General features: G+C 34.3%; 1 protein-coding gene and 1 long non-coding RNA gene across 3 annotated transcripts in view; one reads left to right on the plus strand and one right to left on the minus strand.

The window, feature by feature from the left end:
• Positions 1-344: 344 nt before the first annotated feature.
• Positions 345-22396, plus strand: part of rhpn2 (rhophilin, Rho GTPase binding protein 2) — a 43991-nt gene continuing 21939 nt past the window's right edge. The window contains exons 1-3 of one of the 2 annotated variants that reach the window (XM_005168961.6): positions 345-557; positions 5438-5553; positions 14503-14631. In XM_005168961.6, the coding sequence (XP_005169018.1) occupies positions 489-557; positions 5438-5553; positions 14503-14631 (314 nt within the window). In that variant the 5' untranslated portion in view covers positions 345-488. 2 annotated transcript variants of the gene reach the window in all.
• The window catches only part of LOC141375412 (uncharacterized), a 35994-nt gene continuing 20561 nt past the window's right edge, over positions 6964-22396 (minus strand). The window contains exons 2-3 of the long non-coding RNA XR_012383425.1: positions 10827-10894; positions 6964-8934 (exon numbers count right to left, since the gene is read on the minus strand). This is a non-coding gene — a long non-coding RNA (uncharacterized lncRNA). The remainder of the gene's footprint in view (positions 8935-10826; positions 10895-22396) is intronic.

A 22396-nucleotide genomic window follows, 5' to 3' on the forward strand; every position in this document is an offset into this window, starting at 1 on the left:
CAATTCGTGTAAATAATTTGTAAATCCAAAATAATTATATCTAAGAGCAGCTTACATTTTTGGAATACAGTTATTTCTACCCAGAAATGAATGCGAGGTCTTTACACTGTTGTATTTAGGAAGTTAGGAACCCATCGGTCTAGTTAAACAGTCACTAGCCAGCGTGTCCGAGCTAAATATAACTCTGAAGTTGGGCCTTTATAAGCAAGCCGATTCGGGGGCGTGGCCATCGCGCAGGTAACATCACACAAGCTCCGCCTACCAAAGGGGGCGTTCATGCTGTCGTGACATCTGAGGCGTGGCCAGGGGAAGTGCTAGTGCAGGGCAAATAGCGAATCTTGAGTGTGATTAGGAGAGTTTGGACTACGGTGGTGCATCAACAGACATCCGAGAACCAGGAGAGACACACACTCACCTGTGGAGCTGCAGGAACACACGCGACTTGTGCTCTCTGAATTTCATCGAAGCATTCGGTTGAGCATTCAGAAATGACGGACACTCTCATTCCCAATGGCTGCAAAAGCAACGGACCGGTGGAAAACGGCTACTTCAAAAAGGTACAGTAAGAGGGACTCGTTTCGGAGTTTGTGTTTTCGATGACTCGGGAGCTTATTTGAAGTTATTCAAGAGTTTGTTAGTTTGATAGATGTTACCGTCACTGTAGTTTTGAGACTGTCGATACAAAGAAGATAAAACAAAACTCATTGTCATGTTGTTTCACGAGTTTTCAAACCTAAAATTTAGACAAGTGGAGGACGAGGTATTGTGCCTCCTTTGTATCCTTCATGGGATGTTTGTAACAGGATCTGCTGGTGTTAGACACATCTGCGGGGCATGTGGACGCTGGCGAGCTCTGATGCCCACAAACAATGCCAATCGAGACAGTTTAGACTCTGTACACTATCCTGTAGGCTTTCTCTTTTGAGTGTTTTATATATTCCACTGCTTTCTCCATTTTATAGACCTTTTTGAACTTAATGCTTTCTTGATATTTACAGTTTTTATATCAACGTCCTTTACAAAACCAGTTTTACAGTCATGATTTCTGTCAGAAAAGCCCCCAGAAGGTTTTGTATAGTAAAATTATTAACTCTTAAATGGTTATTTTAGATTTAAAAGAAAACTATTGCTTAGCATTTACAGTTAAATGCCTCATAAAAATAATTGACATGTATATGTGTAAATGTAGGTACTCTGAATCATTGTGATTTATTATTTATTTTTACGCTACTTGTGCTAGCCACTGTCATAAATAACATTTTTGAAAACATAATTTTTTTGTTGTATTTTGGTAAAAGTATTGGTGAGGAATTTTGTACCTGCTGTACCTTCAGTTGTGTCGAGACATGGCCAGTATAGCATTCTGGCGGTATGATAACCTTGGATAAAAATGTCACGGTATTGTGAATACTACTATAAAATATTTTCTTTTTAAATGTCTGTGTGAAAACAATACATTTTTCCCAATTTAAACAATGTATTATATTTTGAGAAACATTTAAAGTATTTTGGAGCAATAAACATGTCAAACTTAATAATTCAAATCAATCGTTGACTTCTGCTGTCTTCATTAGTTTAAAAACACTGATCTTTGCTTTTTACAACAGCATATTTGGATATCTTTTCTGCTGGAGATGACTTAAAAGACTCCTAATAAAATGTAGATAAAAAAAAATCATACACATACCTTAGGAATGGTATAGCAGAAACTTTGGCGGCTTTAAAACCTTTACTTTTCCAAACCATGATATACCTTGAAAATAGGTATTTGGTCTGGTATTTGTCATATTTTGATTCCCGATTTATTTTAAATTGAATGGTCATCATGGTTAAATTGGCTTGTTAGTAAACACTTTTATTCTTATAGCTCTGTTTTGGAGTTTACATAACTGAAACTGATTGAAGTATGTGCATATGTGTTCACAGATCTTGGAAGAGTGACCCATTCTTAGTCTTTCATTTATCCTAGATCTTTAATCCTCTTGAGTTGTATCTGTTTTTTGTGAAAGGCAGATGAAGAGGTTCATTGTCTTGCCTGAGCTCACCCTTTTTTCTGTCAAGAGTATTTTTTGGGCTTTGTTGATTAGGTCTTCTTATTGACGTTAAAGTATTTGATGTCAAACTGGATCATTCAGCTTCTCAGAACTTTTTTCTCCAGGCCCTTTCAGATGAAACAATGTCGAAGGGAAGAAAGAATCACTCTGTTTCTCAGAGTTAATATGGATATGGTATTGCATGGATGGCTGGATTTTAGTGGAAAGGCATTTTGCTGCTGTAAGTGGTTGCGCTTGTTTAGTACATTTCCTGTGTCTCATTTTCATTTGTTACGTTAATTCTCTGAAAAGAAGTGTGGTCGCACTAGAAAGGTTTCAGGCCTGTTCCCAGGTGGGGGTGGTTCAGAGTGGAGATGTGGTTTTGGTCCAGTTCCGCCCGAGCTGATCCTGCTTGGGCTGCGGGGCTTAGAGAAATGGAATTGCAGATTCGGCATGTTTTTCCAGTTTTCCTCCTATTAATGTTACGTTTGCCCAGTGACAGTGCATTGCCAAACCACAAACGTTAATGAAACACAGATGCTCCTATGGAGAAGTTGTTCAGAGCTGTAGGATTAGTATAACATGGCTCCTGAATATCTCACAGACTCACAGAGTGATCATATTGCAACTAACTACTTATTAGTGAGAAGGAAATGTATCATTCATCCTAATGATATTCATTCTCTGTTGCATAACTCATTAATTGGTGCTTAATGTTGTCATTACCACAACGCAGAGACAGAATGGTTAATCATTTTGGCATTTAGAGAACAAAAAAGGGCTAAAAATAGAAAGAAGCATTTGTTAATGAAGTTTCATATTTGTGCTCAAATATGCTTGCCATATATTACAGTTGAATACTCTCAGATAATTCACTTGAGGCCCTGTTTTTGCTCTGGTTCGTGCCCTGGTTTGATTAGGACCTTGTTTCTGCTCTGTCTGTGCTGTTAGTTGGAGTAATTGCTATGTGTTTGTGACTGTGCAGTTGCACTGGCATCTCTTTGGTTCTGCTCTGCTAAACATTGCCCTGGTCAGCGCTCTAGAATGTGCAAAGGTCACATTGGGTCCTGTTGACATCTACTGTCCATGTATTGGGACAGCTTCTGTTTACACAGTAGCGGACTATGATTTTCACCTTTTTCGGGTTGCTAAATTAACAGTCAGACTGGTCAAAAAAGACAACTAAATGATATAATTGAGATGATTTCATGTAAATATGAATCAAACTGTGTTATGGGAATAAAACCATATGGGCCAGTAAGTTGTCATGTCAATACAGGAGACACTCGTCACTGCACATATCGGTGTCTCACGTGTGTTGTGTGGGGTTCTGGTAATTCAAGAGAACGAGATATGAGCCGTGTGTCATCTGAAACTTCGCTATCTGTCTTCCATCAGAGCTGTTTCCTTTGACTCTGATGAATAAAGCATTTAAACATTGCAGATCACTAATTAGATCATTAATCTTGATCATAATCATTGCAATCATTTTTGTTTCAAGTTGTTGTAATCTTTAATTTGCATTCTCATTCAAGTTTTGAGCATGAGTAATTAGCAATGAAAAGGCGTAGACTTAGCTATTTGTGCAGCTGATCTTCTTACATTTGTAGAACTTTGCATTTCAGATGCTGTATAGGAGAAGACTGGAGATCTTTGCAGTGAATGAGATTTACTTAGCTTTTCTGTAGTCAGTTCACTGGTATTTGTGCTGTTTATTTAGGATAGAGGCTTCTGCTTCAGCTTTTTTATTTTAGAAAGCGTATAACAGGTAACTTTGATTATGGTTGAGTCTTTTCCATAACCAATTGCACTACAGTTTTGACTCCCAGTGACCTTCTGTTTTGTCATAGTTGTGCAACGTGCACTGTTTGTTGTTGAGTCCACAGAAATGAAGTATGTTGAATGTCGCCTGCTGTCTATGATTTCTCTAATAAAACCACATTTTCCAGTAATAACTCTAGAATAGATGCATACAAAACACACATTTTAAGGCAGATATGTTTAATAATAAATTGGGCTTGCTTTCGATTCCTAAAATAAAAGCTGTTTATTTGCACACAAGAGCTGTTTCTCCAATGACACTATAAAAATGTGTCTGTTTTCCACTCCCAACTATACTTATATTAAAGCAGGGTGTTATGGCCTATAATTAATTTTGATTAATTGTACATTTTAACTTGAATTTGATTAATGAACGATTGATTGATTTATTTGCCCTCATAGCTCACTGATAAGTTTTGTACAGTAAATATGCTCGCATATTACAAGTGAGAGATTTCTGAATGAAGGGTGCATTACTTGACATTAAATAATCAAATGAAACAAACATCTATAAATGTACCATCTATAATTATTTACTGAACATCAACGTTCAACAACTAAAATGAAAACACACATTCCCTAAAGCCAACAGTCAAATTCAAATAAATAACTTGCACTTTTGGAAGCAAGAAATAAATTATTTTCAGTGTTTTTATATTAAAAGTAGAAAATAAGCATTATCTCTTCTAAATAAAAAAAAAACTCTTATATATCCTGTAAATAATATTTAAGCAATACATTTCTTGCATCTTCTGTAAACAAATATTTAATGTAAATAGTTATTTTAATGTAATGGAAAATATGCCATCTCAAGGCATCTCTGGCGCAGCTTCCAATCATCATCAATGAAGTGCAATGTAAAGCTCAAGAATGAGTCCATCATCCTACTTGACCGATGATCAGATGTGGCTGCAAAGTATGGCCATCAGAGTGGGGTCAAGTGACTCCACATGCAGTAGGGAAAGTAATAAAAAAAAAATAGACCTAGTATAATTAGATCGAGTATAGGTTCTGAATGTCGATATTGATTACTTTTTGATTAATCACCCTGCCTTAACTTTTATGTATTAATTTGAAATTATTAGTTAATCTGGTCTTTAGGTAGACTGGACTAAAATAAAATAAATAAATCCCTTCAAAGATTTTGCGTTTTTATTTATTTATTTATTTATTTTGGCTCAAGTAATAGACATACTTTTGTAAATGAATAAGAGAATAAGAGCTTTGGTATTTTAATAATTTCAGATTGATACCAGTCTACTATAAATCAAACCTACTCCCTGAGCAATCAGATTTATGACAGAAACTCTCTGTATAGGCGTGTCTGGGTGGGAAATTGATCTTGTTACGTCATGTACTCGTGCCACACCTTAATAACATAACAAAGTGTATGTGTTGTCTGGCATGTGCTTGTGTTTTTATCATTATAGGCACATTGTAATGTATGCCGTTGTGGTTTATAAGGCAGTCAAAATATTCACAGCATATGTATAAGAAACTGGCTGTAAATTCACATTAGTTTGAAGCCCTGGCCTGTAAAAACCTGTTGTTAATCTCTTTCTTTTCATCTTCTTCTCTGACAGGGATGTAATCCATTTGCTCAGACTGGCCGCAGTAAGCTGCAGAATAAGAGAGCAGTCCTGAACCAGAAAATCATCAAGCAGATGCGGATGAGAGCTGGAGCTGAGAACCTTCTTAAGTAAGTCAAGCACCCTTATTTGTGGACACAAACAAAGTCAAGCGCTCATTCATCATCCTCACCTCACGTGCTGGCCTGTGTGACATGCAAACATGTAGGAAATCATTCCCAGAGTTAGATGTTTTTAAACAAAAATTTAAAGAAGTGACCAGGCTCTTTTTTTCTCCATTTTTTTGGTTTTGGTTACACAACAGCATCTGTCTGGCACTGGACCGTAGAGCCGGACTCCTTTCTCTGTAGGGTAAATCACTGCCTTGTTTTGGAGGAATGTTTTGCTCTTTGTGTGGTGATGTTTCAGTCAGAAGCTTTCTGCTAACCTGTCACCAAAGAATTTCTCTGTTTGTGTGTGAACATGTGGAGAAACCAGGGTTTGAAGCTTGTGCACTTCAGTCAGGCGTGCCTTTTGCATTCTTACCTTTAGCTTTAGAGTTGATGATAGACACAGTAACATTGTGTCTTTGTTAAAGCTGATGACTAAAGAGACTGGAGATGCTAAATGTTACATTTAGATTTATCAGCATCTAGAGGCTGAAACATGAAATCTTCAACTGAAATTTAAATGAGCTTTGTTTAGGTATTTTTTTAGATCTATTAGTATGTACTTTTAAAAAAAAAAAGTAGTATGTTTTTTTTTTTTTTGTTCTCTAGCAGCCAGCTGTCAACCATGTATCGCCCACACCACTTTGAATATTAACAGCTAGTCATTCATGCATAACTATAGGTGATCCAGACAAGAGAGGAAATAACTGTCTGACTGAAAAACATGCAAAGTAACATGCAAATATTTTTCATGTCATGTCTTTGGAGTACTCCTCTATACACAGTAGGGCTGTACAATATTTAAAAAATCTGATATTGCAATATTTTTTTTCTGCGATTTTCAAATATTGCAATTTGAATGCACTTTCAACGGTTCACAAGACGCTTTATGGGGGGTCTAACAGTATTCAGGTACAGAAATTGAATAATCATGTTTTTTTTTACTTTTTGTCTCGTTTCTAATATATAACAATACCTAGATCAAGTAACAATATTTTTTTGTTTTTAACTTTTGAAGAAATGGGTCAAAATTAAGAGTTTTTTTCATAAAACAGCTAGTGGGCTAATTCTAAGTGAGAACCTTTTTTGTATAAATCATATAGATTCTGTGTAAATACAGTAATTAAATACAATTCTGTAGCTCCTAGTCAACTGTAGTTCAGACTTAACATTGTATATCTTGCGATGTGACTATTGTGAATGTGCACATTTTAATAATGATGCTGACATGATATATTGAGCAGCCCTAATACACAGTATAGGCATGGACCAGTTTAAAATTCTGATGGTATGATAACCTTAGATAAAAATATCACAGTTTCTGGGTATTGTGATTACTCTAATTTCTGGGTAAAAATCAACAACTTCTCTCCCTTTTGAACACAGTGTATTTTATTTGAGAAACATTTAAAATATTTTGGAACAGTAACCACCTCAGACTAATTAATTCAAATGAATTGTTGACTTCTGCTGTCTTCATTAGTTTAGAAAACACAGCAGATTTCTTCACAATTTAAAACAGTATCTTTGTATATCTTTTCTGCTGGAGATACTATTGTCCTAAAAAACGTAAATAAAAATCTTCCACATACCTTAGGAACGATATTACAGAACATTTTGGCGGTTTTAAAACCTTTACTTTTCTAAACCACAGTATACCTTAAACGGTTATTGACCCATGCCTAACACAGTAGTCAACATTCAAAAATCATAAATGTTTTCAAAATATTCCTAGTTCAACTTTGATGAAAGGTCATGATCTTCAAATGATATCCATTTTAATTATTGTCTAGCATGTTTATAATTGCATAATATGTTTTCTATTGTTTCAGTTTGTAACTATGTCAATATGTTTTGAATAGAGATTGCTTTTCATGGCTGAAACTGAGAGGGAGAAAAAAATAGATTGCCCTTTTATAAAAATGTATTATATAATACATTTTTTTTTTTAAGCCATTGCAGTTGAAGATACTAAGTTAATTACAAAATTGTTAAAAAATATCATAATTGTCTTTGTGTGCGAGGATCTGTATAACAATTATTTTGAGCATGTTATGAACATTTAGAAAAAAAGTCTCTTTTGTTCTTAAAGGCGGCTGGCAGTCTGCTTTTAATGTAATGGTAATTTTTAAAAATATTATTTAATTAAAAATGAAAATAGTATTCCTTTTTTATAATTAATTAAAAAATGTATTCCTGTGATAGACTGAATTAACTGTCATTGCTCAAAACTACGGTGCTGTCAAGAAATCATTTTACAGGACAGGGAAGCTCTTACTGTACATTGGATGAAAGGACATAATTTGCCTGATTTCTAACTGACCAGCACTACCAGACTGATAGATTTCTATCAGTTTTTGTTTCAGGGAACCATTTATGTAAATGAAACCTGAGCCGATGAGAGACTGACATCTTATCAGCAAACACCCACATTCATACCTCTGCAGGCATTCAGGAAGGGCAGGTGGTTGTGAAGTTTGCCAAACTTCTTTTTGCGTTTTTTTGTGAAAACCGCAGCTTTTACATTACGTTAGCTCTCTCAAAAGCTTCGTGTTTTTCCCTTTGCGATGAGCACACGCTGTAACATTGGGCAAGCTGTTTGCCATAGGGACGTTAAGTGTGTCTGTCGTCTCCATGGTTTGAAGGGCACACCTGCTGGGTTGGTCCTTGGAGCAAAGCATTTGATTGGCACTGTGACGTCAAAGTGGCTTTAAATCTCAATAGAACAATGATGTTTGGACATGCTCTTTTAAATAAGATACCCTAAGTGAGGCTCCTTTGTTTTGCTCACTATGTGTTGTTAATATGTTAGTGCTATAATCCATGTTTGTTGAATTTAAGGTATTGGTCATTGGCTGCCATTCAGGCATGAGAGAGGATACACGGGTAGATCCTTTGCGGAAGTTTTTTCTGACTAAACGTGACGTGTATGTAAATTTTCCTCCTCGTTCACTGCGCCAGTACTCACTAATTACAGTTGAAAAATCAAACACACGTTAATGTATTAAAGATAACTTTGTTAATGTCGTTTGTTTTCACAGGTTCTTTCTGTAATGTACTTTTTAGCACAAATAAAAAGCAGTCACTATCAGAATAATTCATTAAGTAAAAAAAAAATACAGACAAGCGTGGTGTTTTTTGATGGTTAAAACTATTACAGTGTAATTAATTATCTGTAATATTCTAGAATTTGAAAGTGCAAGCAAATTCAGTGATGTACAGGATTCATTAAATGAAGATGCTTTGAAGTGATGCTAAAGGAAGAAAGGATATATTATTTCACTTCACTCAATTCTATTATCTTTGCATCCTTCCTTGGAATCCTGAAGGGGTGTAGCCAAACTGTGAGGACAGGAAGCAAAGAGAAAAAACAAAGATGAGCAAATAAGAATTGAGAAGCACCCAGTAACAGACCCTAAAACTAACACTTTCTAAGTTAACAAGTATCACTTTCTATTGTACAGAGCAGCCCTGATATGTATGCATGTATGCATGTATGCATGTATGTATGCATGTATGCAGGGCTTCCCACAGGTTTAAAATATACTTGTAGTCCTAGGGGGATTGAAACACCATTTACCTACATCCCATACATAGTCAACTATTTGCGACAAACAAAACATTAATAAATTTTTTACAATTTTAATATTTTGCCACTGTTATACACTTTCTTTTCAATGGGTTAACGTAAAAAAAGAAATAAAGTTGAAATAAAGAAATCCACTATTTATTTTACATGTAAGCTATTCAGGTGCCATGTGCACCCACTGACAGGTAAAATCTGCTTGTCTGTCTTTCAAGTTCATTGCAAACTTTGAATACCAAAGCATTTCAGATATAAAATAGCCTATGTAATATAGCCTAATGACATCAAATGACAAACAAAAATTATAATAATTACGAGATTAAAATGTGTAAATTATTAAAATGCAAATGGATTGATTAACCATGACTAATGGTGTACATATATTTTGCAGCCAGTTTAGACAAGTTATTTCACCCTTTCCGAGTATATAGTAAAGTTTTTCTAAGTCGTTTAGATTCAAGAATGAGTTATTGAATGTTTCAGTCACTCTTGTGACTGTGTGCAAAGCCAAGTGAAAGTAGGCTTAAGTAAAAAAGTAATGCAAAAATACAGCTTTAAAAAAACAAAAGCCTAGCACCATAGTGCTATATGTCGGCACACTTAACCACTGGCTCTGACACACGTGTATTAATTGAATAAAAATAATGTGCTCAAATAGAGAAATCTCATCTAATTATGCTCTTAATTAATATTTCAGTCAGTTTCTAAACGAATGTATAAATAAAAATAATAATAAATATTTTACTTTTACTTAACTTTAATTTTGGTTATCTGGTTACTTCAAAAAACTTATATATTTATTTACAACAGAATGCTTTCTCATAAGCCTGGAAGATGTTTTCACATGTGCAATTTAACTGACTCAGACTCCAAACATCTGCAGAGATGGTTAATTTAGAGCAGCATTTACCGCAAACCGACCTCTCCAAGACACTGAAAACACTGTTATCATGAGCTGTTCACTGTGCTGCGCATCAAATTACATGTGTATATAATTACAATGCAGTCTTGATAATCACTCTGAACCATATCATGTTATCAGCAATTGTAAGAATTGCCAAGTGACGTGGGTAACAGTTTTTCATATACAAATAAAGCACCAAATGTGAAGAGTGCTGTTGCCAAATATAAAAACACTTACTTGCCATAACAATGTATTACTGATTTAATTTATTATTACGCATTATTGTAATCACAAATGACTGTTTATGCATCTGATGAAATGAACAAATAAACAATTAAATCCTATGACAGGGACACTAGTGAGGTCATTGCAGTGCTGTTATGCGAGTGCTAATGACCTAGAGGTCTTCTATTTACCAGCCTGTTTAACACGTCCATGCAGGCATCAACACACGTCAGCAAACAAATTTAAAATTAGGCATTTTGAGAGGTGATGGTATTGCGTCTCTCACACATGCACGTAAACACGCCTGAGGATCTCTCTGTCGATACTTAGCGAACACTCTGTGTGCTTCTGTGTTTAATGTGTGAGTCAGATCTGAAGAAGGCCTGGTATGTATTGTAATGATATACATGAGTCAGTTCGGTCTTCATTACAGCCGGATGTCTGCGTGTTTTACGTTACCTGAGCTCATTAAAATTGTGATGGGTGGGGGTTTGTAAGCTTGCTCTCTGGTCTCTTTACCTTCCATTCATAGCTGCTCTATCTTCAGAGCCCATCTGGAATGTTCCCTCATTCATGGCTCTCAGATGCTTGTGGTTCAAAAGAGAAAGGAAAGCAGTATAATAGATTGATTGTAAGAAATCGTCTGCTTTTACTAACCTTGTTGCCTCCCCACATGCTTGCCATAATGTCTCTCTCTCTTTTTCTTTCAATTAAATTCAAAAGTGTTTTATTGGCTTGACTGTAAAATAGTGCAGTATTGCCAAATCAGTCAACAATAAATATACTGTACAAACATGACATTTTTTAATCTCTTTCTCTGTCTCTCTCCCTCTCCCTCTCTCTCTCTCTCTCTCTCTCTCTGATCTAAGCAAGTGTTGTCCACATTCTTGTGTGTTTGCTTGAGTGAGCTCACTGGACCGGTTTCATCGAGTGCTAATGTTGTGGGGTCCCACCCTGCCAACGTGACTCTTGAGTTTGTTTACAGAATAATGCAGTGTACATTTTAAGAACACTTATGAGATAATTTTTGACCTCTTCTGCTGTTGAAACTGAACCACTGCATTATAATGGAACAGTGTTTCTCAACCACGCTCCTGAAGGACCACCAACACTGCATGTTTTGAATGTCTCCTTTGTCACAGCCTATACAGGTATTTCAGTCTCTGCTTATGAGCTGATGATCTGAATCCGAACCCCCTGCCCTGCACATTTTTTGTGTCTTTACTTAACACACCTGATTTCGATCACCAGCTCGTTAACTGAGAGATCAGCAGAGACGCAATTGATGTGGCTAGGTCACATGTTTATTATAAATATCAAATGTAGTATGTCCGAATTCCATTCATACTACTCGTGTTCATGCAATATAGAACAGGGGTTCCCAAACTTTTCAGCTCATGACCCCAAATAAAACAATTCCAATTGTGACCCCCACTATCCTTCGAGGTGGTTCTAAACTTAAAAGTTTTGCACACACACACACACACCAATAAGAACTATATAAACACAAGCATATTGACAACACAAATAAATGTTACAGTCTAATGACCATATCAATTTTATAGACATTATTTATCCAATTTAATATTAACCTCACTTATTGAGGCAGGTGGGCACATTGTTTACAGCACAAGACTATTCTTTGTTGAATTTTGGAGACCTCCATTTAGGGATTGCCCTCTATGTTCAGTCGTGGAGTTTGTTTTTAATGTACATGAGTGCTGCAAAGTTGAACATTGTGCCGTAAAATCAATCGGCTGCAACTAATTCTATTGTTGTGTTGTTTAAGAATATCCCAAAGGGTCGCAATCCAGTGGGGAAAAAATTAAAAGGCAAATAAAATACATTTATTTGTATGTTTTTTTTTTTTTTTTTTTTTTATGCAACTATTGAATACAATTTTTATCTAATTTTTTTAATTCACCAAGCGACACAACACCCCCAATTCTTATTGTCTGGCGACCCCCATTTTGGGAACCACTGATATAGAACATGCTTTTCTAATGGTTGTGTAGTAAATTCAAATGTTGTACATATTCAAGTAATAGACCTTTTCTTTCTAGAGCCTTGGAAAACGTGCAGAGCTGGTCATCCTCAAGGAATGTGGTTGAGAAACATGTGAATAGCAGAGGTTTAGGTCAGCTCCCATTCAGGTGTATCTGTACATGCAGTTTCACACGTCACATCGGTGAGAGATGTGTTAGGTATTCAGCAAAGATGAACATGACTCATTCAAGTTATGTTTATTACCGTAATGTTAAAGAACATTCTGAATTGAATTAAGATAAGCCTTGGGGACAAACTAAGATAAGAACTCATGTTTTCACATGTAACACAAAAGTATATCATCATCATCATCGTCATGCATCATTATTTATATGGATTTTTGTGTATTTTTGTTTCTTTTTTTACTTGAGTTTTATTTTAAATTTTAACCCATTGGTATTGCTTTTATAAGCCTAGGAACACAACATGCTAAGGTCAAAGAACTAGCGGAAGTTAAAAACCTACTGTGCTGTTGCCTCATGTCAGCTTTGTCGGGTCCTGTCTGAACCAAAAAGCTGCACGGGAACACACCAAACAGACAACAGCCAACTGAAATGATTCAACACAAGTTTATTTGTATAGTGCTTTTTACAATATTTACTGTTTTAAAGCAGCTTTACAAAAGGTGCAGATTATTGCATTACAATCAAATTAATGATAATGTACTTTCTGCTCCTGTATGAGAGGATGTATCTTTCCATAGAGTAAATAAGAACTAGTTGCACAAATATAAACCGTAAAAACAAAGCAGTATTTACATATTATTTTCACAGTACTTTGTAGAACACCATATAGAGAGAGTCTCATGCAAATATATCTGATTATCTGATAATCCAAATGGCTTGAAAATATTTGAGATGAGGTGACAGCTGACTGCTTTGAGTTGCCTCTTGATTTGCATTGTTTGCTTAGTTTTGTTTCTTCAGTTTTGTTCTCACACTTTGATTTGTAGCAAAACAGCCAATCAGAGCTCTTTCTTTCACCAACGGCCAATGCCAATTTTGCATGCTGAATTGGGCAGTTCACTTTGCCATGAGCTAGATAAGGGGTGATGTGTTCTAATAATCATCATCATTATCATTATTATTATATAGTATTCCAGGACAGTTCGTGATCTTTCCCAGGAGTCTGTAAGAACTACAAAGCTTGTGATCTGAATAGAAACAATGATTGATTGTCCGGGCAGATAACAGATCCAAACTGACTTGCTCAATTTGCTTTTGCTTCACTAAAAAGAGTTTTGAATAGAATTAATGTAGGAAATTGAGAAGCTATTTAAATACATCTCCCTTCATGTAATGTCTTGTTTTAGTGCGTTCTACAGCCTTACTTTGTGTGTGTATACGTGTGCGTGTGTGTCGTGGTTTACTGCACACTTTTTACTGATTTTTACCATGTGTCCTGGAAGCACAAAAAACAGCACAGGGTCCAGTCTTAAAGGGCACCTATGATGATAATCAACTTTTGTAAGCTGTTTGGACACAACTGTGTGTAGGTATAGTGTGTCCACAGTCATACTGAAGTGATAGAAACCCAACAAGTGTCTTTTTTTTAAACTTCCTGAAGTTAAAATAGAATCCAAATCCCAGTGATTTTTAAAAATGTTAAGTTTAAAATGTTTTAAAACTGAGCATGTTTGTAATAGCGTTAGATAGCGATTTTACTCTATCTAAAATCCCGGACTACTCTCCATTGGAAATAAATTACTGTCGTTTGTCATGTGTAGTGGAAAGGTGCCTTGTCTCTATCACCGACTGCTGTTTATCTGCTGTAATGCAAGAGAAGCAGACATGCACATGGGAGCGATGGGCGGGGAGAAGCAGCTCATTTGCATTTAAAGCCACAGGCTACAAAAACAGCTACACAAAATGGGCAGACTCTGAGGCTATAGTAAATGATCTGATGGGTGTTTTGCAACTTTACAGACAGATGCTGGAAACATCAAAGGCTTACATCTTGTAAAAATTATAAAATATCTCCCCTTTAATGTTAATGTAATGTAATGTAATACAAGCAGATTTGACATTTTTTGTATATATGTATTATTAATTTTAAACCAGAGACATTATGAAATTGTGCCACTTGTCCTGTTATGGATTCAGTTTGGTATGATCTTCGCTTATCTTTTTTTCTTTCTCTTTCTCTCAAGGGCGACTTCCAATAATAAAGTTCGGGAGCAGGTGGTGCTGGAGTTGAGTTATGTCAACTCAGATTTACAGCTTCTTATGGAACAGCTGGAGGGACTCAACAGCTCTGTGGAAGTTTATCAGAACGTACAGTAAGTACACGCGCACACACACTAACTGTAGCACTGATTGATGAAGTAAGATACAGTGAGAACAAGTTCAGGTCACAGAAAGATCCGCAGAGACAGAATGCCCAGTTACTGCTCACACACAGTTCATCTGGACATACAGAGCCTCCCTGATGAGTTACAGTAATGCGAGGGGTGTGTACAGAATGATTAAGAACTCCATGCCCTGCATTATCTCATCCGTACTGTACTAGGAGGAAATTATCTGGAATGATTTTAAATATAGTTGGTTAGTGTGAAATTGAGAGAACCATATGGTTACTAATAGCTGAAGGAGTGATTGCATGTGCCAAAATATGTCAAACACAGAATGCCCAGGGGATGTTCATATTTTTGTTACAGGTGTTTGAATTTCTCGGAAATCTGCAAAGGTCTTTTGGAATTTCTGAGTGATTCCACGGACTGTTGGCAATAGAAGATAAATGTTTTCTGAAATGATGCACACCTACACGAAGAAGTGCTTCAGTTAACTCCTGCTACACTGCAAAAAAATGCTCTTTTTTTGCTTAGATTTTTAAATATCTATATATTCAAGCAAAATAATCTACCAATGAGTAAAGCAAAATAATCTTATTTTAAATAGAAGACAAGATTATCTTTCTTTCCAGATTGGCAGAATATGTTGCTTGTTTTAAGGAAAAACTCACTCAATTTTGACATATTATTTGTCAAAACAAGACCAATTTTTTTACTTGTCTAGAAAATGCTTTTTGATTTAATAATTTGTAGATATTTGGACGAGAAATGAGATGAAACCTCTTGGTAAATAACATTTTTTTTTGCAGTGTACCTGCTCATAAAGCCTTCAACAGGAAAAAATAATGTTTATGAAAACTTCCAAAATCTAAATGTAATCTAATAAATTTAAAATTATTTCTTTTTTGATAGCATAACATGATAGCAATCTTTTTCTTTACTCTCTCTATATACAAATACATGTATAATAAAAATGTATAAATGTTTTCTCTTGGATGTGTGGTGGCATGCTTCCAGAGCTAGACTTAAGCTTGGGGTGGACAATCATTGTGCATGTTATGAATCTCGGCACTGATATTTTTAAATAAGAAATGAAAACCAGATTGACTTTAATGTTGCCTTTAGTTTAAATGATTTTCAGTGCACATTATTGTTATATTTTTTAATGGAATGTGTCTGTGTGAATGTTAGCATGACATTCAAATTTTTAAAAAGTGACCACAATGCGTCCCTTCCAGCACTCTACCAGTCTTGTGAGATCCCAGCAATTAGCAATAGACATTAGCTATGTTTTCATCAAAAATGCAAATTAAATTTATACGCAAAACTGGATAATCACATAAAAGATGTGCAAATAAAGCAGCGTTTCCATCCAATGAATCAAAGTGAACAAAACCGTCACTTCCTGATTATCTGGCGCCAAATATCAACAGTAAAAACTGAGTTTGTTGTGATAAGAGAAGCTGCGTGAATCTTTTCTTCATTATATAAATGACTTGCACCTTAGAAGACAATCCTGACACAGTGAATATGTGGTGGCGTTTGATTCTGCAGGTCATTAATATTATAATAACATAATAGAGAGATGGTTAAAGCATTTTAGAATGACCTGAACAACATTTCAGATTTTTTTATAATGTGCTCAGCCTGCTGGTTTGTCCATTCACACACATTTTTGCCATCACATGATCTCTTATAACAAAATCTTTTTTAATGAGCATACTGGAATTTGTTCTGTAAAAGTGTTTCCATTGCAGTTTATGTGCATCTTTTATCCTAATCCGTTATGCACATGTTTTTTATGTGCATTTCCAAAATTGATGCGCATCTTGGCGTTTCCATCAATTGATTTATTTATTTATTAATTTTTTTCCAAAAAAAAAAAAAATATGTGCATGTCCAAAGTGCGCATAAAACTAGGTGGATGGAAACGTAGCTAATGATTCAACTTTCCTGTAAATTCCCCTATCAGTTGATTTAAAAAAAAAAAAAATTTTTATCAGTTTATTGGTCATCAGTTTATCAGTTGATTGGTCAGTCATCTACATCAACTTGGGTTAATCGGATTCCCAATAGAAAGCAACTCTATACAAAACTGGTCAGACAAGTTTTTGAATGGGTGGTTTGACAGGTTGATGATTCTAGTGAATTGTCAGGCTCATCCTCCCTTCACACACATGCAACGTGTGTCCTCATTCACATGGCAAAAGAAAATGCGAGAATGTGTTTTCCTTTAGCTTTTTAATTTGAGTTTTTGATGCATTTTCTATGGTATGTCATCACATTATCATCACGGTATTCATTACATTTATATATATGTATGCATTTTTTTTTTTGTTTCATGAAAAATGTCATTGCTTGGAATAGACATATCTTATGACTGAAGGCAAGATGGAGGAAAAACATGTCATCTTTATTCAAGGACGTTTAAGTGATCCTTTTGGGATCCTTTCAAATGAAAAGATTGAAAGGGGACCGCAGTCATGCTTTTGTGATCGTCACGCTGTGGATGTGTTGTGTTTAGTTTGCAGGCCTTGAGAGTGTTTCCTTGGTTACGGTTAGATTCTTGTCCTCTTTAAATCCTCTCTAAGCCCTCGTTTGCCTCTCAGACCGCAGTGAGGGTGAATGTGTGTGTGTGTGTTCACGTATACACGCTTGAGTGTTGTTGGCATCCTTCACTGTCTGTCCTGATGTGAATAACATTGTGCAAAAGCTCAGCCATATTTTCAGCTCAAACCCTTGCTTAACTGAGCTGTGTTGGCCTAGTTCTTCATCAGGATTTGCTTCATAACACGTTGAGGCTTACTACCACCTCTGGTTTGTTCCTCTGGGCCAAACACTAATGAAAGAGTGTTTATCCCCTTTGCCTGGAGGGTTGGTAGTAAACCAGAAAAACCTCCTGCAGACATCTGCACCTGATTCTGAACCCCTGACCTACATACGCAATTACAGCTTACTTAAAAGCTGTAAACATGAGAGACTGACATTTTGTTTATTTTTTGGTTTTTAGGTATAAGTGTGGTATAGTTAGTAGGTATAGTTAATCCAAAATTTGTAATTCTGATTCATTGTTCATGTATAGTTCACATATTTTTATTTATTCATTTTAGATTTTTTATATTTATCTATTTTTATGTTTATATTATTTTTAGTTTATAATTTTTTGTTGTTTCTTCATATTTATATATATATATATATATATATATATATATATATATATATATATATATATATATATATATATATATATATATATATATATATATATATATACATATATATACATATATATATATATATATACATATATACATATATATATATATATATATATATATATATACATATATATATATATACATATATACATATATATACATATATACATATATATATATATATATATATATACATATATATATATATATATATATATATATATATATATATATATATATATATATATATATATATATATATATATATATATACATATATGTGTGTGTGTGTGTGTGTGTGTGTGTGTGTGTGTGTATTTTATATATATAAATAGATAGATAGATAGATAGATAGATAGAAAAAGAATTTTTTTTATAAATATTTATTTTTATGTATAAATTTATTTATTTTTTTTATATAATGAAATTCTATGGAGTGAATAAAAGTGTATTCTCCAGTATATAAAGAAACTATGGCTGGACGGATAAACAATATCATATCGAATCACAATAAATTTGATGTTGATAACGATAGACATTTGTACTCTATATTGATCTAATAACACAGCAGAAATCTGTAAAAATCTGAGTAATGTGTAATCTGTTTTTGTTAATTAATAATATTTTTAAATGTTACTCAACGAACCCTCTAATTTTAGTGGCTTTGGTCAAGGCTGGAAGCATTATATAAACAACTTATATCAAAATATTTATTGTTAGTGTTAATTATCAAGATTGCATTTTTGCCATATCGCAAATTTGATCCTTTATTAATCCCAGTTTTATTGCTTACTTATTATTACAGTATTTTTATTCTGAAGTGGTATAAAAGGTTATAGCAAAGCGGTTGACGTGTCAGTTTTGGACTTCGTACTGTATTTGTTTGTGTTTTTATGGTTGTGTTCTCTGACTTTGAAAGGCTTGCTTTTTCTCTAGAAGCTCTGGGGTCTGATTTATAAAATTTGCATAGAAACCTTCCTAAAAGTGGATGTAGACCAGGAAAATAAAAATTCATTGATTTATTAGTGATTATGGCTCATATATGAGGATTTAAAGTGGATCAATTAAGAATTTAAGGTAAGTTGTTTCGCTTAGATTTCACTTACAGCTGCGTACATTCTCCTTTCAAGTTTTTATTTTTTTTAATTGACATTGCAAAATTATACTTTACTGCTATATATAAATGCAATTTCACCAAATGACTTGAATAGCTTAGGAATTCATTATTTTAGATCAATTGAGATAATTCTGTAGGTAGAAAAGGCCATCTGCATAAAATTAATTACAAAATGACAAGCAGTTCTGCAGCAAGCAATTGAGAATCAATCAATCAATCCACCAATTGAGAGGAGTCCAGAGAACACAGTAACTGTAAACTTTGGTTTCGAACACAGGTGGTCCCAAGTGTTTGATTATTGCGGTCGCCTGATTTCTAATTATATGCAATGTTATCTTACAGAAACGTACATTAAAAAGTTACTGGCGAGTTACTGATGTGCATTGATGTTAAATATATTTTTTAGCTTTAAAAGGTGGGAATCTCATGCGACAATACAAAACAGTATTGTTGCTTCAGGATATTTCAGACATATGGACACATATTGGAAAATTAAGTGGAGCAAACACACCACATGCAACTCGATCTTCCTTTGTTAAATGAATTTGATAATAAGTGTGCAACATCTTCACTCTAGAAAGCATGTTTTATGCGGGGATGTAACTGATATGATATGCTGCAATGGCTCCTTTATATACGAGATCAATGTAGTGAATTTTGAAGGCAGACACCTTTGTCGCCAGGGAGGCCAGAATGATCTTTGACACTCTCGCCGCTTTCGGTGTGAACGCAGTTACTACTACTGCTACTACTACAAATAGTAATAATAATAGTAATAATAATAACAACACCGAATCACTTTGAGTAAATAATTACATAATGTACAATAATCTTTAAGCTACAAATGTTAAGTTTATTGTGACCAAATAGCTTAAATTAGCTCAATTCAGTCACAGGCTAAAAGGTAAAATTCTGATGTGACGTTGTGAACGGTAATGTCTGGTCAGCCATAATCCCAACTACATTGCAAATCCCTGTGATGAGAGTATTGCAGCCTTGGACATTGCGATATCGATATATTGTTTAGCCCTACTGTACACACACTTCCACCCCTGTTTTGTGCAAATGCAACGTTTATAAATGAGACCTCTGGTTTCGATTTTGTTCAGCACTGCAAATGTTTATTTACTTGTTTCAGATTTCTACAAACCTTCTTTATTTGTCCTCTTAAACAAACTATGGCTATCACTTAAGTGTGATAACGTGAGAACAGACACATGCCCATTGGCGTAGTGTTATCACATGTGTTTCATGCACAGATATTTAAACAGAACAAGGTCTTCCTGTTGCTACACACAATGTACTATTCTCCATTGCACCTGGTTGCCAGCTTACTGTTTTTATATGTGTGTGTGTGTCTGTGTGTAAGGACAGAACCACATTCTTTCATTTCTTTTATGCCCCTGGCCTGCACCCCCCTCTTTTCCTCTCTGTCTGGTTTTGAAACAAACTTTTCTCATGGCCTGAAGAGCGTACAGAAACAAAACCTGTCCTCTGTTCTCAGTGTCTCGCTGCTGTGGATGTTCTCTGCTCTGTGATTGGCTTGCATTCTTTGAAGTTCTCATTACACACTGCACTGAAGAACGTGGTGGATGCTACAGCATAATGTTGTGATGAGTGCTTTGGTGTTAGACTCACAACATGGAAGTCATGTTGTTATGATCTAATGTTGTTTCCAGTAGGAGAATAGTATTACTGTAGTGAACATTTGAAGTTGATTTAAACAATTGAAAAAAAAATTGTCATAAGAATGGTTGTTGTTTAATAGTTTTAGAACAAATTTGATGAAATGTTTTGATCACGTTTTTTGATCATGTTTTAATTGTATTATTTTTCAATTTCTAAATATGTTTGGTGACTAAAATATTATTTTTCTAAATACATCTGTTTAATAAACCTGTTTTGTTTAAATGCACTAAAATACATTGCCTATATTCACTGAGAAATTAATACAAATATGCATTTTCAAAATGGGCTGTAAATTATGCTGACCACTGTAGATGAATAAAATTTTATTTTCTCTGTTTGTTCATAGTTTGTTTAATTTAGTCGTACTTTAATTTGACTGTGCTTTAATTTAACATTATTTAATAAACTGTATAATGATTAACAGTAAATTTCTTTCTTATTCATAAACGTATGCTTGCTCCCTAATAATGTTTTTTTAATGTTTAATGTTAATTAGTGCCAGTTCATTAAAACATGTGAAGTACATTTAAAGTGATGGTTCACCCAAAAATTAAAACATACTCACTCAAGTCATTCTAATCCTTTATGAGTTTCTTTTTTCTGTAAAACAAAAAATAAAGTTATTTTAAAGCAGGCTGAAAACCTGTAACCATCAGTATCGGGGGTAACGCATTACAAGTAACGAGAGTTACGTAATAGTATTACTTTTCTGAGTAACAAGTAACGCATTACTTAAAAAAAATTGTAATAGTATTTGAGTTACATTTTTAAAAATGTAACTTGACTTACTTTTTGGATTACTTAATATGCTTTTAAAAATAGTTATTAAAATTAGTGTAATCGCGTTGAATCGCACACAATGAGAAAATAAGCTCCCTGCAGGAACAGACAAAGAAAAAATAAAAAGATAGAGCTTTACATTTCTTTGATGGAAGTATTCTCATTATTTTGAAAACATGGTAAAAAAGGGATTAGAGTCTCAATGGAAAGGGATTTAAGGAACTAATTTAGTCAAAAATACAAAAGTAGCAAACACATTGCTTTTAACTTTCATTAATCTGTATACACTGCATGTATAGTATCAGGAAGTTCTCTGAAGGTAACATTATTCTACTTTTTTATTAAATTTTTTTAAAGGTAAATGTAGGTGTGGGTTATACAGGGTGGCATTAAATGCAGAGCTCATAAAAAGAAAAATACCCTGCAAGTTCTGAAAGAGATCAAGCCTCAGCCAGGTCAGAAAAGTAACTCAAAAGTAATGTATCGCATTACTTTCTATAAAAAGAAATTAATTTATGCAATTAGTAATTTTTTTGTGGAGTGACTCAATATTGTAATGCATACTTTCTAAAGTAACTTTCGCCAACACTGGTAACCATTAATTTTCATAGTAGGATATTTTTGTTTAGTAGGATATTTTTGACTCTATGAATATAGAGTCTATGAAAGTCAGTGATTTACAGGTTTCCAGCTTTCTTCAAAATACATTATTTTGAGCTCAACAGAAGAAAGAAAGTCAAACTGGTTTGAAACAAGTGAAGAGTGAGTAAAAGATGACAGAATTTGCATTTTTGGGTGAACTTTACCTGTTGTTGAACATGACTGTCAAAGCTATAAAGTTTTGAGTGTTTAAGCAATTTTCTAAATTGTTTTTAAAAGCAACAGTTCTTTGATTAAGAAAGAAAAACAAATATGGTAATGTTGTGAAATGTCATTATTTAAAATGACT

This window comes from Danio rerio, chromosome 7 (assembly GCF_049306965.1).
Source record: "Danio rerio strain Tuebingen ecotype United States chromosome 7, GRCz12tu, whole genome shotgun sequence".
NCBI lineage: Eukaryota > Metazoa > Chordata > Actinopteri > Cypriniformes > Danionidae > Danio > Danio rerio.